The 16,846-nt window shown below is 51.6% G+C and overlaps 1 protein-coding gene across 2 annotated transcripts in view; it reads left to right on the top strand.

Annotated features, from left to right (window-relative positions):
• Positions 1-71: 71 nt before the first annotated feature.
• The window catches only part of TPCN1 (two pore segment channel 1), a 58,815-nt gene continuing 42,040 nt past the window's right edge, over positions 72-16,846 (top strand). Inside the window, exons 1-2 of one of the 2 annotated variants that reach the window (XM_040619899.1) lie at positions 72-245; positions 2,752-2,988. In XM_040619899.1, coding sequence (XP_040475833.1) covers positions 2,877-2,988 — 112 coding nt within the window. In that variant the 5' untranslated portion in view covers positions 72-245; positions 2,752-2,876. Of the gene's footprint in view, positions 286-2,751; positions 2,989-16,846 lie in introns of both variants that reach the window. The other variant, XM_040619900.1, reaches the window with a different exon arrangement.

Genomic DNA, 16,846 nt, shown 5'->3' with positions numbered 1-16,846 from the left:
CATGCAGCCTAGGTAGCCAATAGGTCGCGTCAAAGGAGAAATGGGGCGGGGCCGGCGGGGTTGAAGGGACGGTAGGCGGCGGATGGGAGAGCGGGCGCAGCTGCGGTGGTGGCAGCGGCTGAAGTGGCGGCGCCTGCGGTGGCTGCGAAGGGTCCAGGCTCGGGGCTTTGGTGGCGGCGGCGCCCGCGGGCTGGGCTGCGCGGTGCGGACCCCGGCGCGCGGTCCGGGTTGCTGGGGCGGCGCGTGTAAGAATCCGAGGGGTGCGAGCGATGGCCTGACGGAGAGGTCAGGGGTCAGGGGTCAGAGGGCGCGGAGTGAAGGGTTGCGCTGTGCCCTGGGCAAAGGGAGGCGGGCAGGGCGGGCCCAGACGGGCTGCGGAGAAGTTATCGCCGCGCTTTTCTCCCTCCAGCCCGGGTCGGGGCTTGGCGCCCGCTCTCCTAACTCCCGGCTTCCTGGGGCGACCCCCACGCGGGGGACCAGACCAGGGCTGGGAGCACGTGGGGCTGGAGCCCGCATTCCTTGTCCCCCACCCCACCCCGCCATCTGCTCAGCTCCCTGGCGCCCTGAGGCGCCCCACGCACAGAGACTCGTGCCCGGGTCAGCGATAGCTGCTGGCCCGCTTTCCTGGGACCTGACCCCACGGATGACCCTTCCCTTCTGGGTCCTCTGTAGAGGGAGAAGCTAAGCCTGCCGAAGGAGCATTGGGCTAGGACTCAGGAGTCCTGCACTGTGTGACCTTGGGCAAGTCTCTTCTCCCCTCTGGGCCTCAGTTTTTCCCTCTCTACAAAATGATGGGCTTGAATTCAAATTGGGGGCCTGGACCTGCCAGGAGGTAGAGGGTAATGATTAAGTGGGGAGGCCCCTGAATTCAGACTGCCCTGTGAAATCTGGGCTCTACAACTTGCCTGCTTGTAAGAGGTTAAGTTAACCCCTCTAAGTCCCGGTTTTCCTCATCTGTGAAGTGGGGTATTAGCTAAAAAGGATTTCTCAACAGCAGCGCTACTGACATTTGAGCCACATATTTTGATATTGTGGTAGGTCTCGCCTGTGCATTGTAGGATGGATGTTTAGGGGCATCCCTGCCCTCTGCCTTCGAGCACCACCACCCCGTAGTTATGATAATTTAAAATGTCTCCGTATGTTGGTATCCCCTGGGGAGCAAAGTCACCTGGGTTGAGATCCACAGAGCTAAGATACTGCATGCATTGCAACCAAACAGTCACGTATTAAACAGTTAAAATAAAAACCTCTAACCATTACAATAACAGCAATAAAAATTTAGAAACCTCTTCTCGAGACGAGAAGGTTGATTGATTCTCTCGCCTGTAAAATAAACATGGGAGAGAGTGGCAAGTTGTTAATTGTCAAAGCTGAGTGATAGATGGATACGAGGAGGTTCCTTTACATATTCTTTCTATTTTTGAGTATATTTGAAAATACCTGTGGTAAAAAGTTAAACCAAAATGAAAATAAACAAAACATATAATTCTTAAGACAGCTGAATGGTAGCATCTCATATGGGATTTCCTCTTTTGTCTCTCCACTATTGAGCTTGCAAAGTAAAATTAATCCCCAGACCTGGGGAGAACTTAAAAAAAAGTCTTACAGGAAGTTGGCTGGACAGAGAGCGACAGGCTTAGCAAACAGAATGGCGCTCACTTTCGCTGCCTAGTTTTAAGAAGATATTGACGCACAGGAACTTGCGGTGGTGATGTGGGAAACATGCAAATTGCCAGGTTGCCATTTAGTGGGTGAGTTTGGAGGCCGACTTGATTGAGCCCACAAGGCCTCAGCTTGAGGAAGGAACCTGCTGCTGTTTTCAAGTTCAAAGGTCGGCTGTCAGATCTGCTGAGTCTTTACTTTGCGTATGGTCCTACTCAGCGGAAATGGGAATGTGTATAAATAGGAACTGTAACAGGCTAGTTCTGAGTGTTTTAAAATTGGGAGTCCAGGATGAGTGCTTTTGCTGTGTGACTCTGGACTTCATTTTAAAAAACACTCTTCTCCTTCCTCCTAAAACCTAAATCTAGGAGAATAATGCCTATATAAGAATGATAGGGGCACGCATAGGTGATCTGGCACGCTAATGCTACACGTCATTGAAGCTAGGTGCTTCGTAAATACCAAGGCTGGGTCTCGGAGAAACTGTAGTGTAGTGGATAGGGTAACAGGTCTGGAGCCAGACTGTGTAGTTCAAAGTTTGGCTTTCTAGCTGTGGGTTCTTGGGCAAGTTACTTAATCTCTCTGAGCCTAGACTCTCCCACTCTGTAATGGGGGCTAATAATCCTACTTACTCTTACGAAGTTTCAATCAGATTTACTTAAAAATTGCTTGAAGAACCCCTGGTACCTAGTAAGTGTTCATTGAGTATGAACTACTGTTATTTTAATGGTTGTATTTTTTTTTTAAATCTTTAAAATCCTCACAAAACACATAAACAAGGATAAAGAGGGATGGAGGTAGAACATCTTAGCCATAATCTCAATCTCCAGACATAATTATGCTTACATTTTCAGTATTTGTTCTTACAGAGTCCCCCCCCCATATTTAAATGCTATTACAGTAATAGTCTTTATTGAGAAATGATTCACATACCATAAAGAATCCACCATTTCAAAGGGTACAATTCAGTAGTTTTTAGTACATTTGCGTGGTTATGCAACCATTGCCACCCTCTAATTCCAGAACATTTTCGTCAGTAGTGGTTGTATTTTGATCATTGTTTTTCTCTTTTTATCCCCCAAACCCTAGAAGATGCCTCCGATGGAGGAGTTTCTGGGAAGCACCTCTGGGCCAGTGGCTTTGAAGGGGAGCTCAAAGCAGAGACTATTTAAAGCTCTGGACATCGCATCCTGAGGGCTGCAGGAGAAGAGAGCATGGCCGTGAGTTTAGACGACGACGTTCCCCTCATTCTGACCTTGGATGAGGGTGGCGGTGCCCCACTAGCTCCCTCCAACGGCCTGGGCCAAGAGGAGCTGCCTAGCAGAAGTAAGACTGTGGGGTGCGCCAGGGACGGGGCACAGCTTTTCTGTTTCAGGGGGTGAATTGTGGGCTTGGTCATCTGGTAGCTAGACACATGTACGCTAATGCCTGACCCCACATTGGACACAAACTACTGGGAGACCGTGGGGTCCTATCTTGCATCCCCAGCTTAGAGATGCTTCCAGAGAGGGAGCAGCCTGCCCTCCCAGGGCTCTCCCCTCCCTCAGAGTCTTACTTCCCTTGCACTTGAGGTACCCTGGCTTTGTTTGTGGGTGCTTGGTGGGGCAAAGGCAAATCTGCTCTTTGGCTAGTTTCCCTGCCCCATTCCGTGTTAAAAAAAGAAACAGATTTCAACACCAGCCTCCTCTGTCCAACCTGAAACTGTTGGCAGGAAAGCAGAGATGACTGCTTCTCCACGCTGGAACTCAGTCCCTGCATTGCCCAGGACAGGGCGGGAGGGGAGCAAGCATTTGTCGTGATCCATTGATTTGAGGGTGTGAGGTTTTGCTTTGTCTTCCTCTTAAACCAGAGCCTAGCACAAAGTGAGCCCAAGAGAGGTGAGCTTTAAATTTTTTACAGTTTAATTGTATTTCTGGCAGAATGAGAGACCTTAAAAAGCTTTCTGGTCCTTGTCCCGGAGCCATTTCCCTCATAAGCTCAGGCCTTGGGTCCAGGAGAGCTGAAAATAACTTTGGTTTTGTGGAGGGTCCTAAGATGTCAGGTACTAACACTTTAGGATCTCCTCCATCCGCTAGCCATGCTCCTGAGCCAGGACAGAGAGGGTACTGCTGTCCTCCAGTTCACAAGCGAAGACACTTATGGCCAGGGAAAGACGAGCCTGGCTCTCCCATCTCCTTTGTCCAGAGAGAACATAGTTGAGTCTCAGGGAGCTCCGCAGCCTTCCCTTGGAAGTGATGAAGGACAGCAGTGTTCCTGTGGATGGGCGTGCTGTGGGAGGCCTGGCTCCCTATAAACTGGCCTGTCCTTGCCACAGCGTGTTCACCCCACTTAAAATGGTAGAGCTGGGTGGTCCAGGAAGGTTAGAATAGAAATCAGATTCTTTCCTAAGCACCATTCAGGGCCCAGAAATCGGTGGCTCTGACTTCAGGCTCACTTCTTAAATGCCCTAGAGCCGGCAGGCTAAGTGTTAGGCTCTTTCTTATCTATTATCTTAACTGAGATCCTTTTGCAGGGTAGGCAGTATTATCCCTATTTGACAGAGGAGGAGACTATGAGTCAGAGAGATAAAATAGCATGCCCGAGGTCACACAGCCAAGCAAGTGGTTGAGCATAGATTTGAACCCAGGACTGCCTGACTCCCCTCCCCCTCCTTCCTGTTTGGCTCTCCTGCTTCTCCTCCTTGTTCCATCACAAGCCCTTAATAAATGCAAGTACTAGCCCTTAGCATTTACGTATAGTAATCTCATCATATAACCTGAAGATAAAATTGTTATTTTCCATATTTACGGAGGAAGAAACAGCCTCAGAGAGGTTAAGTAACAAGTCCAAGGTCACACAGCTAGTAAGCAGTAATGCTCCTCTGATATCCACCACCACACCACTATGTAAGGTGCTTTGAAGAGAGTGATGTAAATGAATGTGACCTAGCCTCAGCTTCATTTTTATTTCATTTTTAATGTTTTATGTAATGAGTTGGATACTCAACCGACTGGGCCACCCAGGCAACCCCTCTTAGTCTCAGCTTCAAAGTAGGATACACCCTAGTGAGGGGGGGGTGGTCAGGTCCACGGCCAACAAGGGAATGGACTGCAAGGGTGGGCGGTTGACATACTAAGGGTGTGGATCATTCTGGAAGTCGTCGGGCTCAAGATTCTAAATTGGAATCCTGGTCATTGTCATGGGTGCCTCTTTTAGGTCCTTCCACAGGATCAGAGCTGATGGCCAGGGTGTCTGGCTGTCCTGCAGATCAAAGTGGGAAGAGCAGCCTAGTTCTGTGTCAAGATCAGGTTTTGAACCACTGATGGAGCTTGAGTGGGAAATAGGCCACATAGACAATAAAACCAACCTTGGATGGGCCGCTAGTGAGGCTATTCCTATCTTGGCGAAGTTGGTGGCTTCTTTGGCTGTTTCAAAACAATGAAATATAAAACCATCAAGGTCCAGGGAAACTGTGCTTTCTGCACAGTGTGTTGGTGCCTCAGTTTCCCCCCACCCTCTTACTAGGTCATTTGCTCAAACCTCCAAGAACTAATAGGTATAATCCACTAAGGCTCATTGGCAAAACGGTCGGGCCTGTCCGAGGACAGTTTTGGCCTGTGTTATTTCGTCCTTGAATTTTGGCATTGACCTTCTACCCAAGGTCCCCCGTCCCTGCTGTCTGAGCAGCCTGTCTAAAACACAAATCGGACCCAGTACTCTCCCCAGCTTGCGGCTCCCCAGGACCTCCCTGTCCCCCACGGGATGCAAGCCAGGCTCTTTAGCCGGCGTACAAGGCCTTGCATGCTCTGGCACCTTCTTGCCTGAATGGTCCCGTTTCCGGCCTTAGCCCGCAGTGTCACACTGCTGCTAGGTCTGAGAAGCCGCCGTGCATTCTTAAACCTCTCTGCGTTGCTGGTGTTGCTGTCTGGAGTGCCTTTCCCAGCCTCTTGTTTGCTGTTGTTTCTTGTTTCCAGTTCTGTCTTGGAAATCCTGCTGATAATCCCATCTCTTTGAAGGCTTCACCGAACCTCCCCTTCCTGACACGGCTAATTACTCACTGCTCTTTTCTGCTTTGGTATCTAGATGAGGCTTCCACTGTTACAAGTAGCTTACTGTGTGATAGTGACTTGTTTAACCATCTGATTACCTCCTGGGCCCCGAGTTCCATTCATCTTGGTATCACCCGGCTTGATGCCTGCAGTATTATAGGTACTCAACAAATCATGGTGGAAATAAACCTCGTTGGGTTTCTGGAGCCGTGTAGCTAGCTCGTGGGAGTGGCCGTCAGGGCCCTGGTCAGAGGTGGGCAGCATCTCCCCCTGCCTCTTCTCCTAACCAGTGCTCGGAGTCTCCTTGCTCACAGTACAGCCGATCGTCCTAGAGGCTGCTGCCATCACCCCCAGTCTGTAGCTGATGTAAACCCTTGCGGTATCAAGGAGTTGGCAGAATTCAGGCAGAGGCCTTCAGCAGAGTTGGCAGCAACGTGGGCATGAGCCGCTGAGAACCAAGCCAGCTTTCTAAGGGCATAAGCCTTGGTCGGGCCTGGGTCTCCACCCAACCCAGCAGCTGTCCCTGAGGCCTTCTGCTGGCTCTGTACCTGTATACTCCTTTGTTTTAGTCCACTCCAGCTGCCATGACAAATAGCACAGAGTGGGGGGCTTAAGCAACCAAAGTTCATTTTCTCACAGTTCTGGAGGCTGGAAGTCCAAGATCAAGGTGTCAGCGGGCTTAGTTTTTTTTTCTGAGGCCTCCATGCTTTCCTTGCAGACAGCTGCCTTCTGACTGTGTCCTCACATGTTTGTCCCTCAGACTGGGTGTCTGTGTCTTAATCCATTCTTACAAGGACACCAGTCAGATTGGATTAGTGCCCAGCCATAGGACCTCATTTTACTTTAATTACCCCTTTAAAATACAGCCACATTCTGAGGTCCTGGGGGTTAGAACTTCAACATAGGAATTTTAGAGGAGACACAGTTCGGCCTGTAACTCTCCTGCACACTCCTCAGATCCAAGTATACAGGAAACTGGCTGTGCTGCCTATGACCTTTGACCCTACGCTAGGGGTGGCCTATGGTGGGGTGTTATCTCCACAGGAAACTGGAGGGTTGGGATTGTTTTTTTCCCCTTTGTGGGCAAGAATGGATTTTATCCAAGACTCAGACGTCTCTGGGCTATAAGAGCGGCTGCCGAAATGCTAATGAATGACTCATAGGCAGAAGATGTCAGCTTGATAAAGGACGCAGGTAGAAGCAGAGGTATTTAAAGCCTGGAAATTAGGAATAACCTTGAAAACGGGCAGTGGGGCTGGCATTTGACAGCGTCGTTTCGAAATAGCCCACGGTCTGCATTGTGTATCATGGTCTAGACCGCAGCTAGACCATAGTGTCTGAGTGCTGCGGGCAATACGAAGGATTTTCCAAGGGAATTCTGGTCACACTCACCGTTTGCCTTCTCATTGTCTTTTGACCCAACAGTTGCCTAAGATGGGCCTGCACTACGCTTTCTCTGGGTATAAAAAGGATTGGGGTCGAGGGGCAGGGCCAAGACACTTCGTCTCATGGGGCTACTTTGGTGCCGGTGGTCCCTGGTTTCCAGGTGACAAGCCATGCAGGGATAAGGCCTAAGGTAACAAAACAGAGGAGCCCCCGCTTCCTTCTTCACCCTGATGCGTAGCATGTCATCGGGAGTTACCTCGCTCAGTGCCGTATCTAACAGTGTAGAGGGCCACTGTCACCTTGCAGGGGGCCAACATGTGGCATCCTGGCTCCTTTTCTAGAGTCTTCATGCAGCCAGAGGCAGCTGGCACCAGGCTCAGTCAAGGTGGGCCAGAGCTGTTGGCCTTGGGGCAGGTGTAGCCAGGATGAGCTGGGAAAGAGCAGGGGGGGCTGTCCACCTGAGGATGATCAACCCCAAGGTGACCTCTCCATCACAGAAGTCTGGGCCCACGATTCTTGCCCAGTGTCCTCGCCAAAGAGTGAACACCGCCCAAGGGACTGATGTAGCTTTTGCCACTTGTGATACCCTGGGTGGTAGACTGATTCAGCATGTGGACTCTCCTGGCTTCCAGTCCTAGCCACGTAGGGATCTTCGCCTCTGTAAGCCTCAGCCTCCTAGTCTGTAGAGTGGGGTCACACTAGCATCTCCCAGGAGGGTTGTTGGGATTTAGTGAGATCATGTGCATACTCCCCATGAGAAGTGCTCGGCCAGTCACAGGCATTGTTGTCATCGCCGGAGACTGGGCTGCTTCTTTGGAACATCATGGTACACGAGCAGGGGTTCTGAACCCAGGCCAGGATCTGAATCCTGTCTGCTTCCCCCCTGGCACTGCGGGTGGCCACTGGCAAGCCAGGAAGCCGAGGTAGCATGGCAGCTGGAGACCAAACAGCAATTAGATTTTCACAGCCTCCCGGGGAGCCTGGGCATTTGGCTCCGCAGAGTCATTCCCTGGGCTTTCTTCGGGCCTCACCAAGGCAGAATGCTGGGTGTCACCAGGCCGGCGGAGGCACCCATTAAAATGAGCTAGCACCCAGCCTGCTGGGTTCCAGCCTCATAACCCAGACTGGAAGCCCTTTGTTTCCTCGGCTCTCCGCGTCTCAGACGGGGGATCCTGTCTCTTGCCTTGGGCCCCCCGCTACGAAATGCCATCTCTCCCCTCCGCACACAGAAAGCCGCCGTGGCGAAATGGCGGTCGTGGCAGCTGGGTGCGGGCTAGAGCACCGGCTGCTTTGCTGTCTCCCCCATTGCCTCGTGGGGGGGTGGTCTCTGTTCACATTTGCTCTGGAGTGCTCCATGAGCCAGAGCAGCCAGCTTCTCAGCCTCCAAGTCAGGGAGGGAACATGGGAGGGCTTGGATGGCTCACAGCAGAGCGTCTCTGGGGCTCCTGATGGCGGTGCCTTCCCCGAGGCTGCCTCAAATGGTGGCCCAGGAGGGAAACCCAGGCTCTTGAGGGGAAGCCCCAAGACCGACGGCGGTCTCCCAACTGCCTCCATCCCACCTTGGCATTCAGAGAGCCCACGGGGCAGCTCTCCATTCTTATCCCTTTGCTGGGGCAAATTCCCTCATTTGGACGTGTCTTCACTCCTTCCCTTCTCGCCCCGTCAGTCCAGCTGAGTAAGGTCATACACAATGAAGATCGTGGCTCTCGGGTACGAAGCCCCTACCACATGCCAGCCAGTGTCCAGAAGCACTTTGCTCGTGCTGGCTCCCTCGTTGGGTGGTCCCAGCAGGTGTGTGTGGCCGGCGCTTTCAGGAGCCTCGCACACAGGCGAGGAAACCGATGCTCTGGGAGGTTGAAACTTACCCAAAGTCACACAGCCAGGAAGGGCCACAGCATCTAACTCATGTCTTCTGACCCCAGACTCAGGCCCTTAACTCATGTGCCGCGTGCCAAGAGGTAAGCTCAGTGGTAGAGGGAGAATTTTAGGCTGAATTTTCTCTTCTAAAAGGAAGTCAGTTTCCCTCTTTCTCTCTTTCTCTCTCTCTTTTTTTTTAACTTTTATTTCCTACGAGGCATGTTATTCTAAATAGGAGTTCCATACCTAGAGCTCTTTTCATAGTGTAAAAATAACCAAGCTGATGGGGTATCATTGTACAAACTATTGAATCATCACAGAGGAACCAGAAAACATGGGCACGTGAAAAACCAGACCACAAAGGACACCCATGATTCCCCCCAGTAGAAAACTCTGGCTCTCTGCTCCACACATGCCCTTCCTCAGCTCTTCCTCCACACAGGCATTGGGCTCAATTTTCCATCACGGTGGTGGGGCTGAAAATGAGAACTTACAGGAGTCAAGATTGGGGAATAGAAAGGAAGGACAAAGGAACACCAGCGTGGGAGTGTGGCATAAGGCTCAAAAGGCTGGCTGGGGTCCTGAGGAGGGCGACCCCCTGAGGTCAGTGGTTCCCAGGGTATCCCCCTGGAGGACGTCCTTGGATTGGATAACTGAGGTCATGGGTGTTCGGGCTGCCTTTGGCACCAGGGGCCCCTTTTGCCTTGTTTGTTCTTTGTGGGAGGGACTTATTTCGCTGTAAAAATGTGCAGTTCTGCCTCTACTCGAACCACTCATGAGGATCTGGTTCAACGGAATTGACCTTGTAGCATAGGTCCTGGGGCCCGGCAGGCCTGGGGCTTCACTTCCCAGCAGCTGCCCCTTCACCTGCCCCTTCACTCTGGCACCTGCTGCCCTGTAGGATCACAGGCTGGTTGTTACCAGATTTTCCACTGTATCAAGAGAAGTCAAAACCTACACTTTTAATCGGAAGTCTTCTGATTTTTAAATCTCGGTAACCAGTTCTCATTTCTTAAACACAGCCAACCGAATAAAATCTGGTCGGTGGGCTGCTGCTTTATGACCTCTGAGCGAGAGCACCCCGATTCAGCCTCGGCTTTCTGTTTAGAATCAGCTACTTCGAAACAAGGGAACAGTACACAATCGACCAAGGAACTGTGGCGTGTGAGATGTTCCTGACCTTTGGGTGGCATTCAGTGGGAATCAGAACCGGCCGGGAGGTTTTTCTCTCTGCTTGCACATGATTTGCCTAGAGAAAGACCAGATTTCATCCATCCGTGGAATGGAGGCCGAAGCTAGGGGGTAGAAGTGCCAGGCACGTAAGGATAAGCGGACAGAGCAGGCGGGCGCATCTCCCCACAAACCCCTTCGTCTTCCTTTTCTGTTTATCCTTTCCTCCCTCTGGGCTACGATTCACATGACTCTGCTGGAGCGCCCATTTTCCATTCTTCTCATCTGCATTCTGTCCAACTTTAAGGTCCTCCTCTCTGTTCTTAGCTATTTGATCCAAGCTGGCTGGGACTTCTTCTTCTTTTTTTTTTTTTTTTTTTTTGGCTTTTTTTTTTTCTGGAACCCACTGTCTTTTTCGTCAAGGTGGGGGGGGTGGTTTTTTTTTTTTTTTTTTTTTTTTTTTTTGGCTTTTATTTTGAGATGTAGAATACTCAAGTAGGTGTTAGAAATAAAAAAAAAAGTAGTAGTCTGATAGCTAGTGTCCGTCTCCTAATTCTCCTTATTTTAATAATCACTGTCGTCTTGTCAACTGAAAAACTAAGTAGAGGTTTTCAGCTGGCAGCTGTGTAGTTTTTGAAAAACTTAGAACAACTGCTATGGAGGTCAGAAGGAATGTATCAGATGTAGTTATGGCTTGTGAAGAAAGGATTGATAGTCTGGTTGGCTGCGAGGCAGATGAGTATGTAACGTGTTCCTTTTGCGGCGTGTATAACCGTGGAAGGGATTTGGAGGTTGGGAGAATAAGGAAGGCAGGGGAGGTGGGATATGGGGTAGGAGGAGTCGGTCTGCCTGATTTGGGGCTGGAGCAGCATTAGGAGAAGCTCTAGAGAGACTGTGTTTGAGCGTGCCGAGTCTTTAAGGAGATGCGCAGGGAGTGAAAGACCGTCCCAGAGGAAGGGAGCAAGGGGGCAGAGGCCTGGAGGTGTAGGAGTGGGTGGGTGTGGGGGGTGCTTGGGTTGGAGGGTGGGGAGGACAGACTGGCTCTCGATCTTGGAGGTTCTGTCCCCCTCCACCCTCAGGGGCAGGTCAAGGAGCTGGGACCTCATCTTGGGTGATGGAGAGGCCCAAAAGGGTGCTCTCAACTAGAGAGTGACATGGTCATGTTTCCAGGGAGTGTCTGAGAATTCATGCAGGACGCTCTGCGAGGAGTGGTTGGAGCTGGGTGTGGAGACCGGGTAACCTGTTTTGTTCTGCCTGAACAGTGTTTTCAGAAGTGGCATCATCAAGCAGGCCTGATGCTTGGTCACGAGATGAGCATGGAGCACCTGTGGTCTCACACACCCCAGCTTCCCATGTTTGTTACCCCCTGGGGCCTGTAGGCATTGGGTTTGTTGCCTTTGGAGTAAATTCTGGTGGGGACGGCGCTGGCGGGGGACAGCGCTGGCGGGACGGCACCAGGGCAGGTGTGACACTGTGGCAGGAGTCAAGAGACCGAGTGACAGTGAAGGCTCAACTAAGGGAGTAGCAGACGGGCCTGTGGCCGGGTGGCATGTAGCAACAGGTGGGCATTGGGGATGCTGGGGACACAGGCAGGGGTGGTGGCATGGGCAGAGGGACAGGGGGTGTGCCCTTCCCTGTGCAGGCCAGAGGCCAGTGCTGCAGGGGCTCATGGGATGTGGGCCGTGGTTAAGAGTATGCGCTTGTGGGTCAGACTAGCTGAGTTTGAATCCTCTCTGCCACTTACTGCCAAGGGTTAAACAAGGTGGCATGCCTCAGACCTTCCGTACAGGGCCGCATTTGCACCAGATGGAGCCCTTGGTGGATGTGAGCCATCATTAGGGACAGAGCAGGCAGACCTATTTTCTGGAGAGCCTAGAATGCCAAGTTCAAACTTGGTTGAGTAGGGCTTGGGAGTTTCCGTGTCTGTTCGGGCCAGAAAGTGACGTGATGACAAAGCATCTCCCCTCTGACCTCTTGCCAGCACTGGCTGCCTTCCCCAGCCGCCATTATGCTCTTCCTTAGAAGCCCTGAGGTGGGCGAGCCCTGAACAGGAATGACTTTTCTCCCTGGAGATTGGTGGAGAGGAAACTCCTAGGGTGTTCTCTAGCGGCGGGATCCAGGTTTGGTGTTTTTCTCACTTTCCCAACCAGGCTCTGGCCTTCCCCAGGGCTGGGTCACGCGCACAGCCTTGGAACTCAGCACTGCGCCTGCCTCGTGCTAGACGCTCAGGAAACATCTGGACGATGCAGAACTGGGGAGTACTCACACACGCTCACCTGGCCTGGGGCGTAGGTGAGTACCTCCTAGACACATCAGGGGCTGCATCTGACAAGGGGAAGGGAGTCAGGGAAAGAAGAGCGAGGTTGAGATGAGTCTATTCCGCTGTGCCCTGGCCCACCATGCCTTTCCTAGGTCCCCTGCGCCAAGCCCTTAGGATCAGAAAGGACCTTCTCTCCTGATTTAAAAAAGCATGGTGTCCGACTGTATCCGGCAGATAAGTTTCTGCTTTGTTCCAGTGCACTGGCACAACCCCCGGAACAATCCATTGTAATCGAGGGTCGATCAGGAAGTTCTTAGTCGGCTCAGCCGGGAAGCTAGATCTAACTTTGTCTGTCCTCCTAAACGATAAAGCCTTCGTGTGTCGCATTTCCCCTCCGTGGGGAAAAAGAGGGTTGGGTTCTGTCCTCGTAACCACCCTTCATGTACTGAGGAAGTGAATACAACTGGGGTATTTGGATTGCAAATTTATAAAATACGTATATCTCTCTATATATATATCTGTGTTTTAGCTATAAAAGCAAGCACAGAGCATGATATTGCAGCCGTAGTGTCTTTTTATTTTTATTTTTATTTTGGAAGGCATGATTTAGGGGCTTTGTATTTCCACGAAAGCTTCAATTACGTTTGGGGACTCTCCTCGGTGAAGTGGGTGGCTTCAGCCAGCTTATGGACCGACACTCACAGACATCTCCCATGAGCGCCCTGTGAGTTCCACCCCTGCTCCCAGGCCCGACACTGAATCCAGTAGTTGCAAATCAGTGTCCTTTATGCCTTAAAGTCTGTCTTCCCCGAGCCAGTCTCCTTACTCTCTTGTTGGAGGCAGCAAGCACTGTGACACTGGATTGCAGAAGGAAAACACGTGTGCGACAACGTTTCTAGCTGGTTTACCCTAGCAGGCCGTGTGCAGTAATGGTGTGCATCCCCATTTTGCAGATGTGTGGTTTGAGGCGTAGAGAGCGAAGCAGAGGGGGACCCATTCATTCCGTCACTGATGGTGGGCGCTGGGGCAGGCAGGTGTGTGGCGAGCCCTAATTCCAGACCCGTGCCACCTCTGCTCTCAGGCCTTGCACGGCGGGAGCGCTTCTCTGCCCAGGCTCGAGCGGCCTTGAAAGTTTCACTAACCTCAGATCGTAGACAAGGAGACCGTAAACTTCCACCCGCTCCTATGGTGAAGGTTAGGCCAAGTTCTCGGATCAAGTGTAAGATGAAGCCCTTGGAAACCAAGTGCTCTGACCCACCTTCCCTGCCTGGCTCCGAGCCCCTGGCAGGGGTCCCAGCACTTTCCAGGCCATGAGAAATTTCTTCTCAGTTACACTCTGGGCTGAGCGGCCTCCCTTCTTTTACTCCACCCCAGAACTCAGGACCGATAATCAGAAGTCTGAAAACATGGCACTGTTCATATAATCTCATTTGCTTTCTCATTTAAACCACTTTTCAGTACCAATGTCCCTGGGGGTTGCTGTCTCTTGCTTCTGATCTGTCCCCCCTCCAACTTTCTCCAGCTAAAGGCCTTTGTCCTGTTCTTCCACCCAGCCTTCCCCAAGCCTCCCTAACCAGTTAGGGTAGTGGCTGCCGGTCCACACCCTCCCATTCTCTACACTGTCTGTACCTCCTTCTCTGCTTTCCAGGTGCAGAGGCCTGTTCCCTTCCCAGCACCTGCGTGTGATAGATTTGATTAATGTCTTACAGACTGAATCGAGGTTCGTGTTGTGCCATGATGGATTCCTAAAGGTTGTAAGAAAATGGAATTTTGGTGAAGTAGATAATTTAAAATATGGGCAAGAGGGCTGAGTTCGGCAAAGCATCTTCATAGTCTGATTAATACCCCTGAGTTCATCCTGGGTCGAGTTGAGTATTATAAACCAAGTTCCTTTCAATCAGGGTTTAACCTGTTTGTGGATGTCTTTCGAGTGTCCCTGTGATGCCCGTTGGAGGCGGCTGGACAGGGGAGGAAGGCGTAGTGCCCCCCACAGTGTAACGTCTGGGTAGCTGCTGTTGTTTTGGGTGTTGATGTGGGGCACAGATGTACCTCTTTCTAGTAGTATAAGTTTTGCAAAGGCAGAGACCGTGTCTTTTCTACTCATAGCCTGAGCACTTTATAAATAGATGTGAAATAACATATCTGGGAGTGACTCACCAGGTTCACAGAACATCAAAGGCCCCAAGTGACTCTGTGGGTCACAGTGTAGCCAGCTCCTGGAGCCATCTGGGGTGACAAGGAGACTCATACACATGTGACGGGTCAGAAATAGTCCAGGCAGGGCCTGGTCTCTGTTGCCTCTGGGAAGAGCTGACTTTTTGGATGGTTCTAGCACTTTGTGCTTCTCCGGGAGCCCATACATGTCCCATAATTGCCGTGGCAGCCTGGGGTGCTCAGCTCCCACCTTCCCACCCCTCACCCCACCACCCTGCCATTAGTAGGCTGCCTTTTTTCTCTTGCTATAATCTCTCTTTTTGTTGGATTGGGTATTTATTTAAAAAAAAATTTTTTTTTATTTTATTCCTTTAGCTCTTGCTGAAAATCAGCTTGGGCAGAGTGATGGTGCGCAGTGCTGGATAATGGCTTGGAGCCCCTCCAAGCTGCCGGATGTGTTGGCTCTCACTTGTGGGTGGTCGTCGACAAGCGTGATGCCTCCTCTCTATGACTCCCGAGGGTGCCCTCTTCTTGCGGGCTCGGCTGTTCACACTTGGCTGGCTGGCCTCGTCGTCTGCAATTGCAGTTTTTACGGCGCACCCCAAGGCCGGTCTGGTCGCCTCGACAGGGCCCAGATTTGTTCAGTACCAGAGCCCGCTCAGCCTGCAGGCCCATTGGCCCGTGTGCTGGTGCTGCAGGCTAGTTTGTGCTGTTTTCATGTGTGGCGTGCCCAGCGTGTCTAGAGACTCACAAGTCTGGAGACAGGGTTTGCTTGGGGAGTTGTCAGGCCCTTAGAAACGTGTGTGTGTTGGGTGGGCGATGTTGTCTGCCGGCACTCTGCAACATTCTACTGTTTCTCCAGGGACTCTCGGTCTACAGCAAAGGATGGGGTTGAAATTTTGGCGTCACCAGCTGGTAGCTGTGCAGGCTCGGGTGAGGAGCTGAGCCTCGGTTTCTTCATCTGTGAAATGGGGATAAGAATACCTCCATTCAGGGTTGACACAAAGGTTAAGCTGGAAATTCCATATAACATGGCCTAGGACCAACTCAGGAAGTGGAAACAATAAGTAATAATAAAGTATCAGGGTTTCATTTTGAACAAAGTGGCGATGTTGCCCCTTCCTGAGCCCTGAGTAGGCAATTTAAGGACTCTGGATGGAGGGCGTGAACGTGCTCTTCCTCTTGTTAAATTCCCTGACCTCCTCTTAAGGAATGTTGGCTGGTTTGGGCATTTTCTTAAATGGAAAATGGAGGAATAATGTGTTCACTCACTTGACCACCATCCCGGGCGCACTACAGGGATTGTGTAATTCAAGCAGCTCTGTCTCTCGCCCACTCATCAGGTTGGCTTCTTGGTTTCCATTGTATTTTTCTTTATCCGTGATGCCTCTTTTGGGCTGCCTGCCCCACTTGACAGGAAGGGAAACTGAGGAAAAAGGAAGAGGAGGACGAGGGCAGTGCCTGACCGCCGACTGCACAGGCTCTCGGACCCCACTTGGCTCCTGTGGGTGCAGCAGGAGCTAGACAAGCGCAGGTCTCTTGTCAAGTGGCATGCCTCAGCCCTCCAGCTCTCTGCAGGATGTCGGCTTCCGACCACTGTCACTTCCCCAAGAGGCCCAGGCCTCTGGCTACCTCACTCCTCATTGCTGCTCTTCCAAGCATAACTGCCAGCAGCCACAGAAGGTCCAGATGCTGGGGCGTGGCCAGTGTTTGTGAAAGCTGGGTCCAGCCAACCCGGCAGGTGCTCCCAAGCAGGGGCTGGTGCAGACCTCCGAGCTGTGCTGACGCATCAGCTGACGCAACAGGGGCATCGTGGAGGGTGAGTCTCATAGCCAGACTCGTCCTCTGAATGCTGCTTGTCTGCTGACCTCTTGTAGGGGCTCCAGAAGTGCCGCATGTGGTGAAAGATGCCTCTTCTCCCCGCACACTCTTCCATAGCTCCCTTCCTCGGCCCCGTGTGGTTCACAATTAGCATTTCTGATGCTTCCAAGTGAACGCGGGACAGATGTTCGCACAGGTGCTGCACTCCTCATTGGGTAAACAGAGTGGGGCTTGCAGCCTCTGTGTGTGTGTGTGTGTGTGTGTGTGTGTGTGTGTGAGAGAGAGAGAGAGAGAGAGAGAGAGAAGCAATGAAGGGGGGGCTTTTGTGGGTACGCAGACCTAACAAATGTCTTTTAAAGGCACCCGAAGCACTTTGCACATGGTAGGTGCTCAGCAAACAGTGATGGGTGATCGGTACCAGTGAAAGCCCTTTGTTTCCAGAAACCCAGTGACACAGGAGCAGGAAGCAGCATTCCAATTCGAGTCTTGGAATTGACGGATGAAGGAA

The sequence above is a fragment of the Ursus maritimus genome, unplaced genomic scaffold (assembly GCF_017311325.1).
Source record: "Ursus maritimus isolate PB19 unplaced genomic scaffold, ASM1731132v1 scaffold_33, whole genome shotgun sequence".
NCBI lineage: Eukaryota > Metazoa > Chordata > Mammalia > Carnivora > Ursidae > Ursus > Ursus maritimus.
The sequence above is the reverse complement of the archived record's forward strand: the minus strand, read 5'-3'. Positions and strand labels throughout refer to the sequence as shown.